Raw genomic sequence first — 21,091 nt, forward strand, 5'->3', positions numbered from 1 at the left:
CTTTACAAATATAAAATATTTTTCCTTTTCATCTGTATCCATGACCGTACATTTCCCATTAGTAATGGTGGTGGCTTTACAGATGTGAAGGAAGATTTAAGCATTAATTCAGAAGAGAAGGAAGAGCCTTCCAACTTCCTTTTCACTATGCTTTCAAATTAAGAACCTCGTCACAACTTTATTCTTCTTTCGTCCCCTCTCCTTCATTCACAGGGAAGATGAGAACAAGTATAATTCATTGCAGTGAGAAGTGTCCCAGAATTTGCTTCATTTGCATAAACGGACATATAATTCTCTGAAAACAGACAATGTTCTTTTTGCGTAAACTGAAACACATACTTGGCATTACTGGCGTCGCTCACCATAGAATATTGGGCCAGTAGTAATTAGCATCGGAAATAAGCGTTAATGAATATGGTGAGCAGAAGTATGCTAGAGCTACCTAAGCATCAGTATTGTGCACGCTGACCTGCAGCCAACTGCCATCGACGCCCTGTTGTGGGCAAATGTTGACTGAAAGGATGGGGAACAGTTCTGCTGTCCTGTGCGCTCCTGATGTGCAGTGGAGGAAATGGAAGGAAAAATGAAAGAAAATAATGATTTAGAGAGTAAAAAAGTGGTGAATCGTGTGGACACAAGAAACTCAAAGAGAAGCCCATGTATGGTAACTAAAATGCTATAGGCAAAATTATTATGCAGAAAATTGGGAATGTATTTTTGTTCCCAATTGAGTATAAACAATGGAATGTAAACAGATGCTATTGCACCATTCAAAAAGTATGTAAATACACACAGTATGAGCTCCAGAGCTCAGAGGAATTTTCCCAGTTATCATCTGTGAGAATGGAGACTGACGGCTGGGCAGCTGCTAATGTGCCCAGTGCGTTCTCTGCTGATCCCCATAATGTTGGGATCTGAAAGAAGAACCATGCCAAGTTACTAGATCCATCATTTCACACAGGCATAAGGAAGCTGAAATACTGGGAAAGTAAGAATGCAGAATATTAACTGCAGCAGTCAGATTTGTTCATGATAATTAACTGGAGAAACCCTAGCAGGAACACAGCATGACGCTTCGGACAAACAAATAGACTCTTCTGAAGCTACAGCCCCTCTGGCAAGCATGCATGTGTTGCCTATCTTTCACACATTTCACAGTAGAAAACAAACAAGAACAAAAAAAGATAACCATACATTATTATGATTTATGTTTAAAGAGAAATGGACAATAACACAAATGTGGAATAACCAGCTTTGTTTGGCTATTTACTTATTCAGAAAACAAAGAAGAAAGGATAAAGCAAAATATATGGAAATAACTTATGTAGTAACTGGCTTTGAAATTCCCTCTTCGGCAGTGGGGTGAAATACGTGCTGCTAGGATTTCAATTCAGCAGCAGTTTTCACCTTCAAAGAGCTTTACAATTACTTGGTAACTGACTTTTCTGTAATCATGAGAAAGGTTGTGAAAGATGACAGCTGTCCTCTTCAGAACTCTGAGTGGTAAGAATTAAAACCCGACTTAAAATTATTACGTCTTAGAAAATCCAGCCTATTCGAGCTTTATAAAACTTTCTGCTCATGTTTCCAACGATAGAGAACTCCTTCTGTTTTTCACATCCTCCACCCACCCCTTTAAAATGAAAGCAAAGATGTCCTGGTAAAGGCATAATTCTAGCAGATGGGAGACCATGATAAAAAAAGAGTCATGCGAGTCAGTCATAACCCTGTACCATACAGTCACTTTGGGAGCTGCTCCCCGAGTTAACTGCACAAACCCCTGGCGCAGCACGGACGAGGCTGGGCTGCGGCGCTGGTGTGCTGGGCTCACGCTCCTTCATGCAGACCGTGTGCCTCACATTGCCAGATTTTTTAGATAGCAGCTAAGTTTTGTTGGTCCTGGCTGGCTTGGCTTTGTTTATAAGTGGGGCTTTATTAGCTAGCACCCGAGCCCAGACTATCAAGAGTATCAAGGGCTGAGGAAGTGCACAGATACATCAGTCTCTGTAAAACTATGAGTCTTTTCTTTTTATTATGTCCATGTAGATGATTTGTGAACATTTGGCTGTCCAGAAAAGTCAGGGAAAAGCCCGAGGACAGACCTTGCCGTTCCTCTACACCATCAGATGCATTTGGATGAACAAAGAAAGATGTGTCCAATGGGCAGCTCCATGGCTGAGACCTTCTAGAGTTCCATAAACTGTAGTACTTTTCGTAGCTTCCCTTAAAGAATACTTCCTTCACTTCCCTGGTATTTTCTCCGCTAAAAGCTGGATCTCAAGAGTCAAACTGGGTCAAAATATCTGTTCTAGATTGTTTCTTTTTCAATTTAAACACATTTCTCTTCACATGGAGTTTTGCTTTTCAAGGAAAATGCATCTTAAAAATAGCTTATATTCAGTTTGGCATAATCTGTGCTGCTGACAGAGACCCTTGTTTGGAAACAAACTTTGCCACTCTAATCGGGCAGGGCACAAACCTAAAATCTCTCAGCAGTTTGGACTTTGTGCACTGTTACAGCAAAACAGAATGTGGTTACTGTATGTAAAATCCCATTGTTAAATATACTGCTGGCCCCAGCCTCGTTTTATCTATTTATTATCTTTGCTCATTTCTACTAAATTTAGATTATATTTTCCTCAGAGGCATATTGGGTATTATTTACTTTACAGGACATATTGGGTATTTACTTTTTCTCTAAGTGCCTACTACATTCTTCATAGTAGCACATTTTTTCCACAGATCTTCCCTCTTATTAAATGAGTTCTAAACTTAGCACAAGCTCTCCCATCTTTAATGCAAACCATGTGTGCGGCTTCCAAATGACTCAGCCGAGAGCCAGAACCAGGCAATGGTGTTCTCTGATAAATACATAAATAAAAACAACTCGTGTCAATTGGTACTGAGTATAAGAACAACATCCACTGAGCTATTTTAATTGTGTTAGAGTTGGAAGGAAAGCCAGCATGCAAAGAGGGTCAAACACAGGCTGTTTCTCTAAAGCATAGATTGCTACCAAAGAAAAACGTTAAAAGAAACCAGATTTTTTTTTACAACTTGCTGAAAACTTAAATGTAGCTGCCTTGCAAATTTGCAGTCAGTGTCAAAAAACCAAAAGCCAGAAGCAGATGCATAAGAAAAAGCACAGCCAAACTTGATGCTAACATTCTGAAATGCAAACCATGCAAACCAGTTTCATCATCCACTACCTGCTGTGCTCCTTGGCTCGGTGGTATAAGGATGACTTTATTTGCATTGGGAACCTCTGACTGAAAATGAACACATTTAAATGTTTCAGTGACTATACGAATTTGGACTATTCATTAAGCAACAAATTTTCAATAGCTGTTCAGCAGATTAAGTGGCTTTTAAGATTTTATAACTACTTCTTGTTTTTTCTCTGTCAATAGTGACTTTTAAAGTAATTTGGTTTCCTAGCATTTATTTTGTTTTGCTTTGGGGTTTTGTTTAGTTGGTTGGTTGGGTTTTTTACAGTGTGAAATGGAGACCAGCAGCTTACTTTCCTTATTAGAAAAGAAGAGCTTTTAATTAAATTTCTTAACAAATTCAGTAACTTTTAAGTAAAGTCGTCTCAGCCTCAGGACTCCTGAAGAAATGTATTTGTCTTTCAAAAACTTCCTAAGTGAAAGCTCTACACATTGGAGAAGAAATTATCTTTACTTAGTTATAGGAATTTACACATTCCCGTCTTCACAAACCCTGAAAAAAGTTGGGACCAAATTTTGGGCTAACGATACAACTGGGCCAGAACAACCAAGAATTATAGCAGATTTTTCTTCTAAAATATTTTTTTAGAAGATTTTATGAAAAAATCTAGCAAACTTGTAATACCGATTCCCTTGAGAGGGTCCACTTTGCAATGCACAAGGTACAGCAGATCTGCCGAGACCTGAAGTGGAAGCAAAATGAACCCTAAGGCATTTTATCATCTCCCATAACATATGGAAGAAGAGAAGATGAAACATGTTCTGGTATTTCAACTGTTGAAATTAGATTAATTAAAAACTTTATTCAAACTTATATCAACATAGTAACTTCTAATGTAATTGTACGCGACTAGCATATGGGTTCCCTTCATTTCAAGAACTGAAAAATAAATCACCAAACACCAAGATGCATTAATGAAGCACCCTTCTAAAAGGGTTCTAAAGAGTGTAAATTCCTGGATCAGCACACATCGTTCACTTCTGAACAGGGAGTAGCTCCCGCGGCCCCTCCCCACCCAGCCCGTGGCCCAGGACCCCATTCCAGTTCCCCTGGGGACGTTACCCCAGCGATGCCATCAGATGTTGGTCTCCTGCACGGCCATCGGCCCCGCTGAGCCGGGCTGTCCCGTGGGCTGACATCCTGGACCCATTTCGGCCTGTCCCTTTCTCCAGGGACGTACCTGGTGCCTGGAGCTGGGGCTGCCCCCGGCTGCCCTGCGCCCTGGCTGGGGAGGAGGGACGAGCCAGCCCTGCTCACCCCGTGGGCATCGCCCATGACTCCTGGTCCCTGGGGAGCAACCACCCGCACAGCACCCTGACGCTATGTAGCAGTGTCACTGCCAAACAAACAAACAAACAAAAGGTTGCCTTCAATTACCATTAATGACACTTGAATAGGAGTGTAACTGGGAGCAGAAGATGAATGTGGGGTAAGCGGCCCGTGAAAGCGGCCCGTGAAACCAATTTCTGTAAGGTTTGCTCTAGGCTAGTAGGGAAGGAAAATGCAATCACATTGTCACACTCACCTGATTTTCTGCACTACTGTTCTCATTGCCCATTTTGATGCTGATGTCCAGTATCACACACCAATTAAAGACAGATCACTGAAAGAAAAGAAAAAGCTCTAAGTCTTCACTAAAAAAAAAAAAAAAAAAATAAAAATTAACAACAGCCCCTGGAAATTTTGGAGGAATGTCATCTCAGTCACCCTATCAGCTGCCTCTCCTGACATTCAGTCTTACAATGATTTTAAGTCATAAATCAGGGGAAGGTAACTCCTAATGCTTTTATTTCGTAATGTCTCTCTGCTGTCTTCCCTACACTGGCTCCACTTATGCTGAAAGACACTCCTTGAAACTCAGCTTTGTTACTCTCTTTCTGGATTACCCCATGTCATTTGAGCAGAAAGGCGTTCTCCTTGCCAAAGTTACTTTGGATGGACAGCCCATATGATATCCTTATTTATTTAACTGTATTCAAACCACTTGTACTTCTTGGAGATCCTGGACTGAGCTGCATGCTCACGTTGTCAGAACCAGAACGTTAAACCTGACCATTACTGTAACAGAAACAATTTTCCATATATGCACTCAGCTTTAAGAAAGAGTAAATGGATTTTTTTATCTTTATCACTGGAATCGTACTATGCTTTTCTTAGGCATTATTCTGCTTACAATATTATGATCGAAACGCATTTTCTTTACACATTAACAGCACCTGCCTGCCTTAATTACCATTGGTTTTACACTAGTTCAACCCCAATTATTTAATTTCAAAAAAATCCTGAGAGCGCTAGAACTGCAAACGACAGCTCTGGAATTAGTGTCTCCCCAGGCATTACTAATTTCTGTATGTTTTTGAAAAGGATACTCAATAGTAAATGTACATGATAGAGATGAACATAGACATTTACTTCTTGTTCCAGAAGCTCAGGAACTTATTTGGAGCTCAGGAATTTAAATTCACTGTATTTATTGTATTACTGGATAGGTGAAAATTACACATGCTCTTATTGTTTTTTTCCCAAAGAATTTGAGATTGGTCTGTGGCATATGTCAAGAAAAACTCCATTACAGTCAGGCTGTAAAAGAAAGATTGCACTTTGTTAGCCAAGGAAACCATACAAGCTTTTAAGGAATGTTATTACTTATTACTACAGCACACTTTTTTAAACTTGAAAGATTATTTTTCTTCATGGGAGGCTTGGAGAGAGAGAGAAGTTTGGTATTGTGCTTTTAAGCTATGCTCTGTTTAAACTTGAGTGTCTTCAGGGGATGTATTGGTGCTTGAACTTGCTCCTGTTGAAATCACTGGGGCCAGGACTGCACTTTTAGCGATTACTTAGCAACACGTGGTTTTACCTGCTGAGATTACTGCCAAATCCTCTACTGGTTTAAAACACTACTGAACAAAATTAAAGACCGCATGCAATATTTTCAAAATCACTGTTCCCCAAGTATGAAGTACTCCGTCATGAAGCGGCGTGCACACACAAATCTTGTCAGGCCCAGCTCAGTGCGATGTTCAAAGAGAACAGATTAAGGTTGTAACATTTTAAGCATGTGTTGATATAACAAAATATTCTCACACTGTTAGAGCAGCTAAACTGAGGTTTCAGTGCACAGGAGAGGAATAACTTTCCTACAGCAATATGCTTCCCTCAAGGGCCAGCACATTTCCCTAGGAGTGGATATCCTGGCATTTCGGTGCCACTGCCCTAATCAGCTTTTCTCTTCCCGGCTCCTTCTCTGTTTCCACAGGCATCATGTGGAAACACCAGGAAATTTACAGCTCTCAAAACTGGCCCCTCACAAGCACCTGCAGTAATACCATAAACTGGGGAATGAACAAAACTCTCCAAGTCCCCATGGTTAATTGGGGTGGGGTCTTGCATATCAGTAGAGGAAAATGCAAATTTTGCTTATCAAGTTCTTAAATAGATTAGCCACTGTATGACATAACGTTACTCTATGTTAGAGTAAATTCACTCCAGTGCATAATATGCTCTCAATGCTTCTGCATCAACTCAGCAATGCTGACTGTTAAAACCAGTAACTACTAATACAAGCCAAATTTGTAATCTTCCATTGGGAGAAAAAAATACTTTATTTACAGTTTTTTATTAAAATGCACAGGGACCAAAGGAGAAAATTGCAAAAGCATGGCAAAAGTGCTAGCTATTACAAATCTCCACTAACATATCATATCACACTGTCTACTTACACTTCTCTTTCCCTAGAGTATGAAAGTTCACATTGTCATGCAATTTTCACATTACCATCTGCTTAATAATGAAGATAAATGTCATAAATTGGGAATAAAGTTGTTATAGATTCTCCACTAATGAGACAAGTTATAATAATAATAATAATAATGCATGACTTACATTGCAGAGTAACTGAGATAACTTTTCAGATTACAATGCTATTGTAATCCTTTTTACATGCATTATTTTGAAAACTTTTTCTCAATGCACAAGCATTACTTAAGTTGCAAACTACAAGCACTTTATCATATGTATAGAATTTCAAATAAACATTAAAACCGTGTTAAAAATCCATTCATTAAATAAACATAGGTTAATCAAAAGATAATCTTTCTCATCTTTCTATACTATCTTTTACAATTTACATGTCATTATTAAAATTATTTTAACACTGCATATCTCAAAAATTGCTCACTAGTACCAAATGAGTCGGATCAGCCTATAGAGACTTTCGTACCTGTACAGTAAAACAACTGAAAGCGAGCGAGCGAACGTTTAACTTCACACTTACATTCCAGGATTAATCTGGCAGCTTTGGATTCACTGACACTTTTAGAGCATGTCTTCAAACCATTCCTTCCATCTTCAATTCACAAGTTTTCACCTTATTTTCCTCCTGCTTCTCCTCAGACTGACATGAAATGTAGGCTTTCTTTCAGGGACCCACCTTCATAACCTGCTGAACAACCAACTTGCCTCCACCCCGGGCGAAAAAGAAAACAAGTTATACCTCCTCCACCCAGGCCTCCCCCTGCTCCTGGGAGACTGCTGTGGCTCTGCGTGCCATAAATTGAGTACTAATGTTTTTCACAAAAGCAACCCCGGAGAAAATGGATTTTGGTTAAAACATATTTCACTTCCAGTGTTTCTTGGCCAATGGTACGAGCTGTGCTTCTGGCGCTCCAGAAATTGTTCACTGAAATGCTATCAACAATACCTTGAAGTTATGCACGTGTTTTCAAGGGAAAATTAGTATTATGGGGAATATCTATGCGGCATTTTGTTTTCAAGTTTGTTTATATGTTTAAGTTTGTCTTTCATTATCTCACATTACTCTTGCAAGCTCTCAGAAATACCTGCTAATAAATGTTGATATTCCTGTTCAGGTTATGCTGAAATCATTTCCCATTTAATCATCCTGAAGGGTGGAGGCATGACAAAAACCCTTTGAAATGTGATGTTGCAAGAAGTACTGGTTTATGGGTGAGCTAATTGTTATTATTAATGCTCCTTGTCCGCTCCAGCAATGCTTCCACAAAGGGGTGCTCAGAAAGACAGCCGATAACAAAAGACCGTGTATTTACCATTAGTGGCAACTCCAAGGGATTAACAAGTTTCTGTAAACACCAGTGGTGCTTGTTGGTGCCACACAGCACAGGAATTGTCAGCGGTGGGTTTCCTGCACCTTGCAGAGCTGCTGGGCAGCATTACTGACTCGGGCATGGAAAATTCATATCTGACATGAGTAAGAGGCAGGATTTGACAGGGTAGCTGTATGCTCTCTGCTGGCTTTCCCATGGTTGTTCTTTTTCCACAAAGTCTTGGTCTACAAACATCTAACTTGGAAACATTAGGCATGTGAAGAGCTGGCACAAAGCGTTGCAAGGTCAGGGACTAGATGAGCAGCTCTGCTTTTTTAGCCCTTCTTTTTTGATGAAGTTGGTGATCCAGCAATCCAAGTCTCCAGCGCTATTATACCACCTTAAACCACCGTTACTGATCAAAGAATTCCACAGATCAGAAATAAATTACCTGTATTCCCTGAGCTTTTTCAGGTTATAAAGCTAAGGACATATGAGTGGGTTTGGTGGTGTGTGGGTAATACAATGTGTGAAATAAATCTGTGCTATACCTCTAAGAGTTCAAGATGGAAAAGTCAAGATCTATAATGAAGGTCAGAAACTAAAAGATGTGGAAGTTGTTGTCATACCCCCTTTTCTCTGGTCTCCTCAGCCTACTTCAGAATCCAGAAAAGCTGAAGCTCATCAAATTAGAGTTTTAGTATGCTCTTCCCTAGAAAACAAAATAGGGCCATTGTAAAATTCATTGCCTATAGACAACAAATTATGCAATGTTTGTGTTTAGGCTCCCTGCCATGAATTTAAGAACAGGGATCCTGTGGGAGCTCAGGAAAACACAAGCCTGGTAATATATCCGCACTTCTGCTAGCCGCATTATTTCCTCACAAGCAGAAACTAAACTCATATTTGGTGCTGTTCCATTTCTAAAGCTAAGGTCAGAAAACGCCACAAAGTGAAAGTGATGAAGCTGCCTTGCAGAACAATTGTCTGCCACAAACTTTGGGGAAAACTGCCTTCTGGTAGTTCATCACGGTTGTGTATTTTTATCAACACGTGCAAAGGAGAATCCCTCTGGCTAACCTTGTGTAAGGTTTGCAAAGCCATGGAGACAACTTCACTACTGCCAGAACCATGAGCCATGTGAAATGAGGAGAGCGACATAGATGCTAACAGACAGACAGACAGCAACCATGTTCTCTGATCTCTGGACCAAGAACAACTCTGACAACACTGACATTATATCTTTAGGTGAGTTTTCTGACCCACTCTTGTGTCTAAATTAGGATACACTTGGGTCCTATCCCAACTATCCCAAGCAACACCCATTTGCTGCAAATTGTTCCCACCTATGCAGATGCTGCTCTTCTGCTCTGTTCCAGTATGAAGTCAAATCAGTTTGCATAAGCCACTAACTGTGAGAGCATTCCTCATCCTCTGATGTCTCCATTTATTCTCTTTGATTTGGGAGAAGATGTACTCACATAGGGCTGCTTTACTGTTATTTGCTGGAACTCCCCTGCGGTTCCTCATCCACGCTGCATGCTCATCCAGGGAGGCTGCCTTCTCTTGATCAAAAGATGATCTAACCCAGGAGGACTGGAAAACTCAAACTAGAGGAAAACACACCTCAGACTTAAAGGTAAGCTATGTAGTGGATTAATGAGTTAGACATTTCAGTAAGGTCTGAGTAATTTGTCATGAGTGATCAAATTTAATCCTGGTATACACAGTATTTGGTACACTTACCAACTACACACTGCTCAGATACATTACAGTACATGCTACCTTAGGTATTTATATAAGACAATTTAGTTTGAGCTCATTTTACTTTATGGTATAAATACTGCCAAAATAAGACAAAATGTTTTTTATGTTCCTTACTTTCACATGATTGATACTACACGTGGAGCATTGCAAGGCTCTGCTGAAGCACCGAGCATACCATTCCACACCATCTATTCTCATAGGCAAGAGAAGAAAGGGAGGGTGTTCAGAATTTCACTCTTTTCTGATCTCAGTGTAACTAATGCAAAATCATTCTTAGTTTCTGCCTATTACAACAATATTGTAGAGATCTGCAAGAACGACCTGTGATAGTCCTTCAGCCCTTTTTTTCTCACAAATTCTAAAAGAGCAAATAATCAAGATCTGGGAGGGAAAAAATAATCTGAGAATGAAAATTAGTAAACACGTAATGATTTAAAAGTGTACAACTTGATGGGAAAGATGTTGCTTAGCAACATCAGCAGCTGGATCTGCTGTAAAATTGTGATGTTGCTTGGCAACAAAAAGCTGAGCTGGCCTTTTGTGAGAGCTGGGAAATGGTGTTTTGCTGCCCTTCCCCCCAAGATAACCAGAAATTGCCTATCATCGGGACCGCACCACTGAAAATAGGGTAGGATGGAGGATTTAAAGGACAGCGAATGAGACAGCTCTTTGATGCAGCCCAGCCTTGGCTGGTTTGCTCCACTTAATGTTCAAGTATGAAAGAAAAGAAACAAGAGGACTCTGAGTACTTGCTACTAAGAGACAAAAGAATTTTTTTAAAAAAACAGATTAAGAAAGTGAAAAATTATTCATGCCATTTCTGGCTAATTTTCAATCAGTGTAACAATCTGGCCTGGAGGAATCCGATCTATGGCACGCTCCCACTGCTTGTAACCCCACCAGCGCAGCACTTCAGGGCAGTCCTGTGCCAGGGATTCAGTGCACCATGGAGCTCCAGCTGTGGCACCGGAGGTGGCCAGGCTGCAAAATCACAGTGTTCGAGGAGGAGGAACTGAAAGGGAATTATTTTGCTACAGTGTGAAACCTGGAAAAAAACATTGTGATCCAAAAGTGTTTTGACTTCTGTTAGGATTCAACCTCTTCATATAGCTAAGGTATTTGGAAAAGTTTTATTCATGCTCATAGTAATGAAGTACTTAGATAAGGCAGTGGTAACAGTTAAAGAAAATGTGAAGGGCTTATTTATACAGAATACCATTAGAAGTGATTTTAGAAAGTAGTGAAAGACATCAAGTGCCTGCAAGTCTTTAACTGTCATTTTAGTCTCTGCACAGATAGTCCCTCTTCCCTCCTTCAGGTCTTTTAGTGTAAACATTCATGGCACAAAAGGTGTAGCAGAAGACATATATTTTTTTGCAGATGAATTGGTTTGCCCAAGGTAAAAAAAAACAAAACAAAACAACAAGTGGCAGAACTAGGGTGTCAGCACAGACTTCCTCAGCATGCTCCAGTTTGCTAGACTATGCTGGAATTTGAGTTAACGATGTCGTTCAAACCTCCACCAGGTGATACCCTTCCTAAAAACCCATGGGGATGCTAATTAATTTTATTTTCCATTCTATCCAGGAATATTTTCCCAGCTTAAAAAAGGAAGTTTGTCATTCCAGCCTTTAACAGAACTTTCCTAGTACTATACAGCTTCATGCAATAATAAATAAAAGTGATTCTGGAAATCTTAGGTGTGATGCTATTGCCTAAGACAGACATCTAGAGTCACACTGGACACCTTGGGGTATCCTGTTTATCCCTTAACTGCTTCTCTGGAAGACAAGGGTCTCAGATAAGTTTTGTGTTTTATCTGCCAGTCCCATGAGGATGTCACAGCCACCTCAGAGTGTCTAAAATGGCTCTCAGTGCCTGCCTCTGTGGATCTGAATAATCTTTCTCTCGTGTATTGAGTACTAAATGTTTTGAGCACATGTACATTCCCTTATATTTGCACTGATTGCAGATGTCAAAGCAATGCAGAGGACTTTGTCTTTAAAAGTGATGCCAAAAGTGTTTTGCGAAATATATGATCCAACAAATAACATCCAAGTATTGGAGCATTTCTCTTTCCAAACCACATGTATACCAGCAGTTTTTCACCCGATTCCATATGCAGCACTTGAGTCAGCGGGAAGGCTGTTGATCCAGATGAAACACGCAGCTCTGTGCGGTGGCAGTGGCTCTCTGTCCACATGCAGTATGTGGCTATGGGGAGCTGCAGAAAGGCTTCGTATTTCAGTTCCTAACGCCACAACCAGCTATCAGGTCTTGGGAGCTATAGAGGAGCCTGACCCACATAGCTCACCTGGTCAGTCGGTGCCTGTCATTGTGCAGGACTGCAAATGATTTCCTTATCATTACTGCCTGCCTTTTATAAACAGCTGATTATGATTCATGAAAAATATCTCACCCACACTTGTATTGTGAGACATACAGGACTGTACGATCCAGGTCCATAGCCACCTTGGCAGAGTGCACGTGTGTTGTCACACTCTAAATGCACAGTCATTCACTCAAAGTGAAGGATCTCTGTTCCTAAGCCTCAAAGATGAAGCAGGAAGAACGTTACTCTGACTTGGGGCAAAGTTTTGGAAGGAGCGGTGGGAGGTCTGAGGTGATGGGTGGATTTTCAGAACCTGCTGGCGCTCTGCTCCCAGAGCTGTTCTGCCTACTGTGGTGTCCAGTCACAGCACTGGGAATGGTGGGATGCACCTCAGAGACAAAAATCCATGTTATGTTCAGGTGGAAAAGGAGACATAAGTGAGGTGGGGACCAGTTGGTTTAGCATCTCTCTGCAGGCATGTACGAAGCATGGGAAGAATGCATCACAAGGTGAATTAATTCTTGCCTCTTTTCAGGTTCGTTCTTCTTCAAACCATTTTCCTTGCTGTCCCCTCTGTAGTGTTTACTGTTTCTTCTGTCCATGCATTCCCTTTTTTCTCCTCCTTTTGGCCAAGATACTCAGTGGAAATACAAGGGAGAGCAAAAAGAGCTGCCATAAGGTCTGGTTTTCTGAGAGCTGAGAATGACAGAGAAGAAGCAGGGCGTAAAGCTGTGCAGAAGGTAAGAGATCCCTTCCTTCTTGGTCTCCTTTAGCTGTGGAGTCTGAACCAGCTGTCAGCAACTGTTTCTCCCTAATTGCAGACAGCAGCAGTATTTCATCTGCTTTCTTGGCCTGAGGTGTGTGTTGACATGTCAGAGTTGGCAGGTTGCAGCTGCTTTCTGGGCTTCCTGCTAACGCGCCCTTCATGCCCACACAAATAGCGCAGCAGAGGAGAACTTGTTCTTGGGCTTCTACAAAGCCTCCAACACTCAGAGGCTTTCCTTGGGCTGAGGGGAGGACGCTTACTGATTTTTTGTGCTGGCCCAACACAGGTACATAATCATGTATACACACACTCACACACATATATACATGTATGTATTACATATTATGTATTTATAAATACATATATCCTATACAGATGATATCCTTCATCCTCAGAGACCTTTTAGCTTGAAACTGTTTTTCATAATCTGATGATAGTTGTTTGATCACTGGGTGAGAATAAATTAGGTTATAAACTCAGCTACTGAATAGTTAGCAGTGAACAATATTCCCACTCCGGATGTGCTGTGATTTATCAGTAGTGAGGGCAGGCTATGAAAATAAGTCCCTCAGTAGATACGTACCTCAAGACAACTTGGTAATAGACAGACCAGGGTTAGGTTTCAGACTGTAATCCAAGCAATTATACTAGATCTCTAGACTAACGCTGGGAACTGAGTCACTGACCACTGAAATAATTTTGTAGTCAAGATAGTGTTCATAAAGCCATGAATCATTGTTTACAGATGCTGAAGTTGGATGAAAAAATTTTTACTTTGAAATTAAACTGGTCGAGTTTCTTCAATCTTCTGCACTTGAATATTAAGTAAGCACAACACTTACATTCATGTACTATAAATATTTAGGTAGGATTAGTTTTGCAAGTTCTTCACTGATTCACAAAGCAGGATAACATTGCCGACATTTTACAAAAGTAGAAATTGAGTGATTAGGCCATTAATATATTGTAATCCTGGACTAAAGAGGAAAACAGGGATAATGTTCAGCCCTCAGAGTACCAGTACAGAATGAAAATGATTACTGATTTGATTTGGCATTGCTATTCTGAAAGAATAGGTTATTTTTTACATGGAATATGTACTGAATGAGGGACTTTTCTCAAGGATGTTACACTGATTTACTACTGATCTACTCCACTCTTGTGGAGTACTGCATCCAACTCTGGGGTCCACAGTACAAGACAGACATGGAGGTGTTGGAGTGAGTCCAGAGGAGGTCGTGAAGATCATCAAAGGGCTGGAGCACCTCTGCTATGGAGACAGGCTGAGAGAGTTGGGGTTGTTCAGCCTGGAGAAGAGAAGGCTGATGCCCCTGGCTCCCTGGCAGTGTTCAAGGCCAGGTTGGATGGGGCTTTGGGCAACCTGGGCTAGTGGAGGGTGTCCCTGCCCGTGGCAGGGGGTTGGAACTAGATGGGCTTTGAGGTCCCTTCAACCCAAACCATTCTATGATTCTATGATTTAGCCCTGCACAAAAAGACCCCATCCCATTTCAAGGCTAATCTGGACTGAAATACTTCCTTAGGCTTATTTGTAAGGCCAAGAACATTTTTGTCCACAGTAACATCACAAAGGTATTATTAAAGATACCATAAATAAAGAAGAAAAGAAAAACAGTAAGGCTAAAATAATTTTTATGTGCTTTTTTTCAAAGGATAACTGCATAATAACAAGACTGCTTCCTTACTGTCATTACTATTGTTTCATCACTGTTATAATATTTACAATGAATGTAATGAATGAATGTTTAAGATGAATATGAATGTAAATCATAAATCTATTTTCTCCCTTGACTCTTTTGACTCAATTAATCAGGCATGCAAAACAAGATTGGGAAGTCAGTTAAAGACAGTCCCTAAAGTTTTTATGATGATCCGGTGACAACGACTGGTGCCTAAACTGCATTATCCTACTCTAAATTGGAGCTCTTGATGTTTGCCTTTGTGGTAGCAGCTTTTTAAAGAGATGACCTAATGCCATGTTGGTGGGAAGTGGTCCTAGTGATCCATGGTGGTTGGTGGAGATAAAGTTAACTAAGCTGCTCACTGTTGTTACAGATGGCACAAGTCTTCATCCTTTTGACAGACATAGAGCTAATCAGCTTCTCCTAACGACAGATTTAAACTCATATAACATATTGCCTTGTCCAGCTGAGCCTACACTATTTATATTCATGTTATCATTTTCCACTAATATAAACAATATCCTGTTTCAGAAGTTCACTCTTAATTTACAGGTGTATTTTTCCATTGGCATTTCTTTATCATTTGTGAGTATATCAAGTGCAGGCTTTGCAGCACTTGAACTCAATTTCAGTTTTGATTTGGGAAAGGTTCCCTGGAGACCAGGCTCACTAAATAATAGTTGTTATACATAATTAGGCACTATATTTATATTTTTAAGCAGGGATAGTAATACTGAATGAAAATTTAGAAAGAAAATTTTCAGAAATCAATATTGCAGCAAATGGCTTCCTGAGTCTGCAACAGCCTCATTCTTAAAGATGTGAATTTCCCCTTTCATCTCAGTAAGATCTAATTATGTTTTTTGAACATTGCTATACTTAGTTTGGTTTTGGTCATTACAACAGACAGAACTTGACAGATGAACAGATGAAATTTGATTTTGCTGTTGGTTTCTATTATTTATTTGTTTGTCTACTGTCATTGAGCTGTTCTTTTCATCCATAAGAAAGTAACAAAAGGTAATAAAGTGAATGGAAATAAGCAATATTGCCCCAGTTCTCCAGCTGCACCTATGGTCTCTATAACCTTAGCGCACAGGGTTATCACTGCAGTCCAGTGACTGGATTCATATTTGGATGTGGACTCAACAGTAAAAATGGCAATTCATTGGGGTGCAAAATCCGAAGAGTCAGCACTGATATCTTGAGGATGGCAGAAGACCAGCGCAATGGGAAAAGTAACATGCAAGCTGTTTAGCTTGACAGATTTTTGTTTGAGATTTCATCTTTCAGATAGAAATATTACATGTTTATGCAAGCCTTATGACTGTCTCTTTAGATACTAAAGATCCAAGTGCCTTTTTGTACTGCACATCCTTGACTTGTTTCCAAAAAACCACTTTTGCCTGTTAAAGTGGGAGCTAATGTTAAAAAGAATGCCAGGGCTGATGCTATATGCATATGGCACTTTTGTCTCCCAGTTACATCAATTGTTTTTAACTAATCACAAAGCACTTTGAGATATTAGTAAATGGAAAAATATAAAACTTCTACTCTTAATGTGAAACCATAACAGAATGTAGGGAACTAAGTATCAGTCACTAGTACCCAAAGAGTGGATACTAACCATGTTTCAAGTCAATGGAATGAGCACAAAAAAAGGCTTATGATTGTTTGTCCAGTTTGAAGTTCCTGTATGATTGGAATATATACAGTACCACCTTCTGCAATTAAAGGGCTAAAGTGAATCAAGACTGGTATCTTCTTTTATCCAAATGCAATTCTTTTTTCTGTTGTATGAGCAAACACTTAAAGGTTACTTGGTGAAGTCTTGTACATCTGGAAAAGAATAATATTCTTCTCTGAAAAGTGTGATAGCCTATAGGTTGAATCAAACCTCTTTAAATTTCAGATGTAAGAACAGAACTTGGCATAGAAAGATATGATGAGACTGTAGGATATGTTATGCAAAAGGCTTAAGCGCAGTTTCCAAAACCCTTGAAATCTTTTTACCAATAGAAACAGTTTAATAGTGCCAGGGTTCAAATATTGGTTTTGGGCTGGCAAGTCTTCATGCAGGGACTAAATGTTAAGGCTAGCTTATTAGAATGCAAGAATATCTCCATGCTAAGTGCTCCTGACATACATCACCTTTTGATGTGAACAGTGCAATGAGTTAAGAGCCTACCAAAAAAACTGAAAAATAAAATAAATCCCCAACGTTATGTAGACCGTGAATTTAAACCTCCTGCCCCCTTGCATCATGCAGAGATTTTCATATGGGTTCAATAAAACTGTGCAATGGTCCAAATTTGTGGGTAAAATCAGCTCTTTCTCATAAAGAAAGTGGTTAAGTATAATTTTCAGTTTACAGTTGGAAGTGGCATGGAAACTGTGAGTAATAGACAATGTAACAAGTAGGCATACCACTTCTTCCAACAGTTAATAATAATTACTGTAGTTTCAATTGTATCAATATGCTGTATATGTAATACACAGACACACACAGAAATATAAACCCAAAATCTTTATAGTCTAATCAAAAGCTTTTTTTGTGAGGATGAAAAATAGGTCAACAGCTCACATTATACTAGGATAATAGTAACAAAAGTGAAAGATGGCTCTGTATGATACATCACACACAGATCCCTCTGAAGTGTTGGAGGATTCACAGTCTATACCATGCTTAAAATCAAAATGGAGCACCTTAAAATCTAGGCATGCAAAACTATGATGTAAAAATTAGGATTTTGATACTCATGAATTGCTTTTTTTGTACTATTTTCCCTTCCCTTACTGCAGCAATCTTTGTGCTTCTGGTTTGACCAAGAACCAGGAGTGCTAGCTGGATCACATGCTTGCTGTGAAACCAGTGAAGTAAACGAGTCTGTCAAGTCCTAACTAGCATTTTATGACAAATTTAATTTGGCAAGAATTTATAGTTCAGTATTTTGTCAAACTTGCTGAGCCTTGTATATTCTATATAGTACCTTGATTGACTGATATATTTTCATAGTATCTTGCATTCAGGAGCTTCTAATGAAAACATACAAAAATTAATTCAAACTTTGTTTCACTCTGCGATTTTTAGAAGCCAGTACTTAAAAAAATAAAAACTATAATCTGTGATGGCTGTCAGCAGTGCAACTCTTCAAACCATTAGTTGCTGTAATTGAATGTAGAATCAACTGAATTTAAGCTATTTATTTAGCTTTAAGCTTAGATCATAGATGCAGGGTAAAATTTTACTCTTTTCAGACTTGTTGGGACTTAAGGGGCTTCTATAAACTTTCCACTGGTATCAGAAAACACAAAAGCTGATCTGAAAGTCTTCTGCAGCCTAAGCAGTGGCTCTCACCTCCCTCAGAATGAAGGCCCATCTTTCCAGAAAAAAGGTCAGTGGTGAGCTTGAAAACTTGGTTCCCTCACTGAAAGAGGCAGCACAGCACTGACTAAAAGCTGCCCGGTGTTACAGATGAATCATTCTCTAATACTGCCACAAAATCTTTCCCTAATCCTGCCATTGTCTAATACTGCCATAAAAGATGATAGATGTAAGAGAATTTTAAAGAAAACTTGAAGTGACAAGAAAGGAATATCCTCAATATTCTTCAAAAATACCTTCCTCCCATCCACCTGAATGGAAGTTGCCCATGAAGACTGGGACCCATCCACAGCCTGATTTCATGACCTGAACCTCACAGAGATGTTTCCCCCTCGGCCCGCCTCTGCTGCCTACGCTGGAAGCTCTCCAAACTATTGCTGCTCTCTCTATTTCTATCCTGCTTGCTTTGGATCAAGCCCCACAAAATAACAAGTAAGCAATTTACAATGTAAATCGTTTTTTTGTATAAGGGGGAAATGGTCTGCAGGCATACCTGTGAGTATGAACTATAAGGTTGGAACTAGGGGCATTTATCTCATTTCTTTATTGCAGAGTGGCTTTGAACAGGTGTCCTTTCTAATCAGCCCCCAAACTGGTGCCCGTGTGACAATCCAAGCACATCCAGTCACTGACAGCTTACTTTACTGATAAAATAACCAAACTATAATATAACTTAGATCAGCTTAGATCAGCTTTTTCCTAGACTAGGTTGCTTTTCACAGCTTGCCCTGGGATTGTCAAAACTCTTGATGAAAAACAGAATCATAGAATCACAGACTGGTTTGGGTTGGAAGGGAACTTAAAGATCATCTAGTTCCAACCCCCCTGCCATGGGCTGGGAGGACACCCTCCACTACACCAATAATACTAACTACTAAAAATACTAACTAGATAATTCTGGAGCATGTGCAAAGTGATTACTGATCTCCCTACACCACAGATTTCTGTTTTAAAGATGGAAAAATTCATGGATGTAGATGTAGATGAAGATACAGATGCAGATGGCAGGGTACTGAAAACTAAGCCAGTGAAGAATGGATCTTCCATCCATAGGCCCATCTGACATTTCTGGCCAACTCGCAGCCCTTCTACCTATCTCCTTTCCCTTTAAGATAAGATTTATGGATACATGTATTAGCACCTACTTAATTATGACCTGAATCTATAATTAAAAAGCTTTGTCATGAAAGGATAGAGGGTTTTTTTTCTTAACGCTTACATGTATAGCAGGTTTCTGACCCATCTCTTGAGCTGCGTAAAGGGAAAAAGGTCTACACCATGGTAATTAGCAGCTTGATCCTGAATAGCTGAATCACAAGAAACAAATTCAAGCTATAAGCAATCTCTTTTTTTATAAAATCAGATTCTGTAGGAAACACCAGCTTTATAATATAGATAAAAACATGCCTGCCATTCTCATCCTGTCAATAGGATTGTTAGTTTCTGCCTGAAGATAAACCTATCTTTTTAAAGGCAGATTACTTCAAAAATAGTTTCCAAAACATACAAAACATACCAAAACATTGTGGTAATATAAACCTTTTTCATTAAAAAAAATCCAGAAATAATTGAAGTGGCCATGGTCTTACTGTTGACAACATATTTCAATACAATGCCATCAACGTTCAAAATAATAACATAATCAAATTCTTGTTCATCTCCAACTAGTGAAGTATTATTGTAATGTAATTAGTTCTCCTAGAGGGACAGGGTATACGTGATTTCAACTACCTGAAGATCTGTAAAAGGTTTGGGTCACCAGAGGCAATATGCTACCTACAGGTGTTCAGTGTTGTGTTTTATCGACTGAAGCAAACATCATTATGCATGAAAGGACGAAACATCGTACTCAGTTCTCACTTAAGAACATCATCAAACATCTGCATAATCTTTCTAGTGACTAGCCAGCTAATTTTATCTCTGAAATTCTGCATGAGAAACACACATTCTCATCGTTACATGGCAACTTAAAATCAAGAAGCAATCCTTTTAGAAACAAATCCTTAGAACTATTTCTGAAAAAAGAACAACGGTGGAAGAGAGCCATATTTAAAAACTCCAGCATTTGCAAATAGCTATTACAGTCTGTAATGTAACATGTTTTTAAAATGGCTATTTTAGGACATGCACACTTAATGATCAGTATCTTCATCTTAGAATGATACTAAATAGACATCATCCTGTAGACTGATTTATAGGCTATGTGGATTGTAAAACAAGTTATACAAGAGATCATGAAACTACAGAACCTCAAAGGAGACACTGTTTTTTATGGTAAGGAGAAAAGTCTCTTTTATTTATAAGACACTCCCTTTGCCTTTTTGTAATGTCTAAAACAACATTAGTAAACTGTTTTGAGTCTAGACATTTTTAAATTTAAAGAACTAATAAAAAATTACTTACCCAATTTTCCTTTAGACTAAAAATGAAAATGTACCACTCTGTCCCTGATTTTTATAACCTTCTGCACTCCTTCACTCCTAGCTGGTGTATGGATCCCCTTTCTCCCTGGATCACATGAAAGTGTTCTATTAATGTGAATTGGCTTATGTTTGAGAACACTATGCTGGGTAGCTATGAAGTGTAAGGAATCTGACCCAGGGAGCTGTAGAGCTATGACACATCAGTTCTTCACAGGAATTCTCAGTTGCTGGATGAGAATCACACGAGATAGGTCCTGTACACTGGGTGCAGTCTGTTGTCATAGTTGTTAGTATACTGTTTGCTTAAGGCAATGACAAGTTCCATGATACACCAATGTAACTAGAATTTTCCCCTCTGCCTTTTCACTCCAGGACTGTAACTACTAAGTATCAGGCTGTCTCTCTCACCTGACTAACTTAGTAA

General features: G+C 39.4%; 1 protein-coding gene across 8 annotated transcripts in view; it reads right to left on the reverse strand.

The window, feature by feature from the left end:
* The window catches only part of TACC2 (transforming acidic coiled-coil containing protein 2), a 143,633-nt gene extending 122,873 nt beyond the window's left edge, over positions 1-20,760 (reverse strand). For 5 of the 8 annotated variants that reach the window (XM_075757717.1, XM_075757712.1, XM_075757719.1 and 2 more), the window contains exons 1-4: positions 20,648-20,760; positions 9,791-9,904; positions 4,754-4,831; positions 3,210-3,269 (exon numbers count right to left, since the gene is read on the reverse strand). In XM_075757717.1, coding sequence (XP_075613832.1) covers positions 3,210-3,269; positions 4,754-4,786 — 93 coding nt within the window. In that variant the 5' untranslated portion in view covers positions 4,787-4,831; positions 9,791-9,904; positions 20,648-20,760. Of the gene's footprint in view, positions 1-3,209; positions 3,270-4,753; positions 4,832-9,775; positions 9,905-20,647 lie in introns of all 8 variants that reach the window. The other 3 variants (XM_075757711.1, XM_075757713.1, XM_075757715.1) reach the window with 3 other exon arrangements.
* Positions 20,761-21,091: the final 331 nt, after the last annotated feature.

This window comes from Balearica regulorum, chromosome 7 (genome assembly GCF_011004875.1).
Source record: "Balearica regulorum gibbericeps isolate bBalReg1 chromosome 7, bBalReg1.pri, whole genome shotgun sequence".
In the NCBI taxonomy this organism is placed as follows: Eukaryota; Metazoa; Chordata; class Aves; order Gruiformes; family Gruidae; genus Balearica; species Balearica regulorum.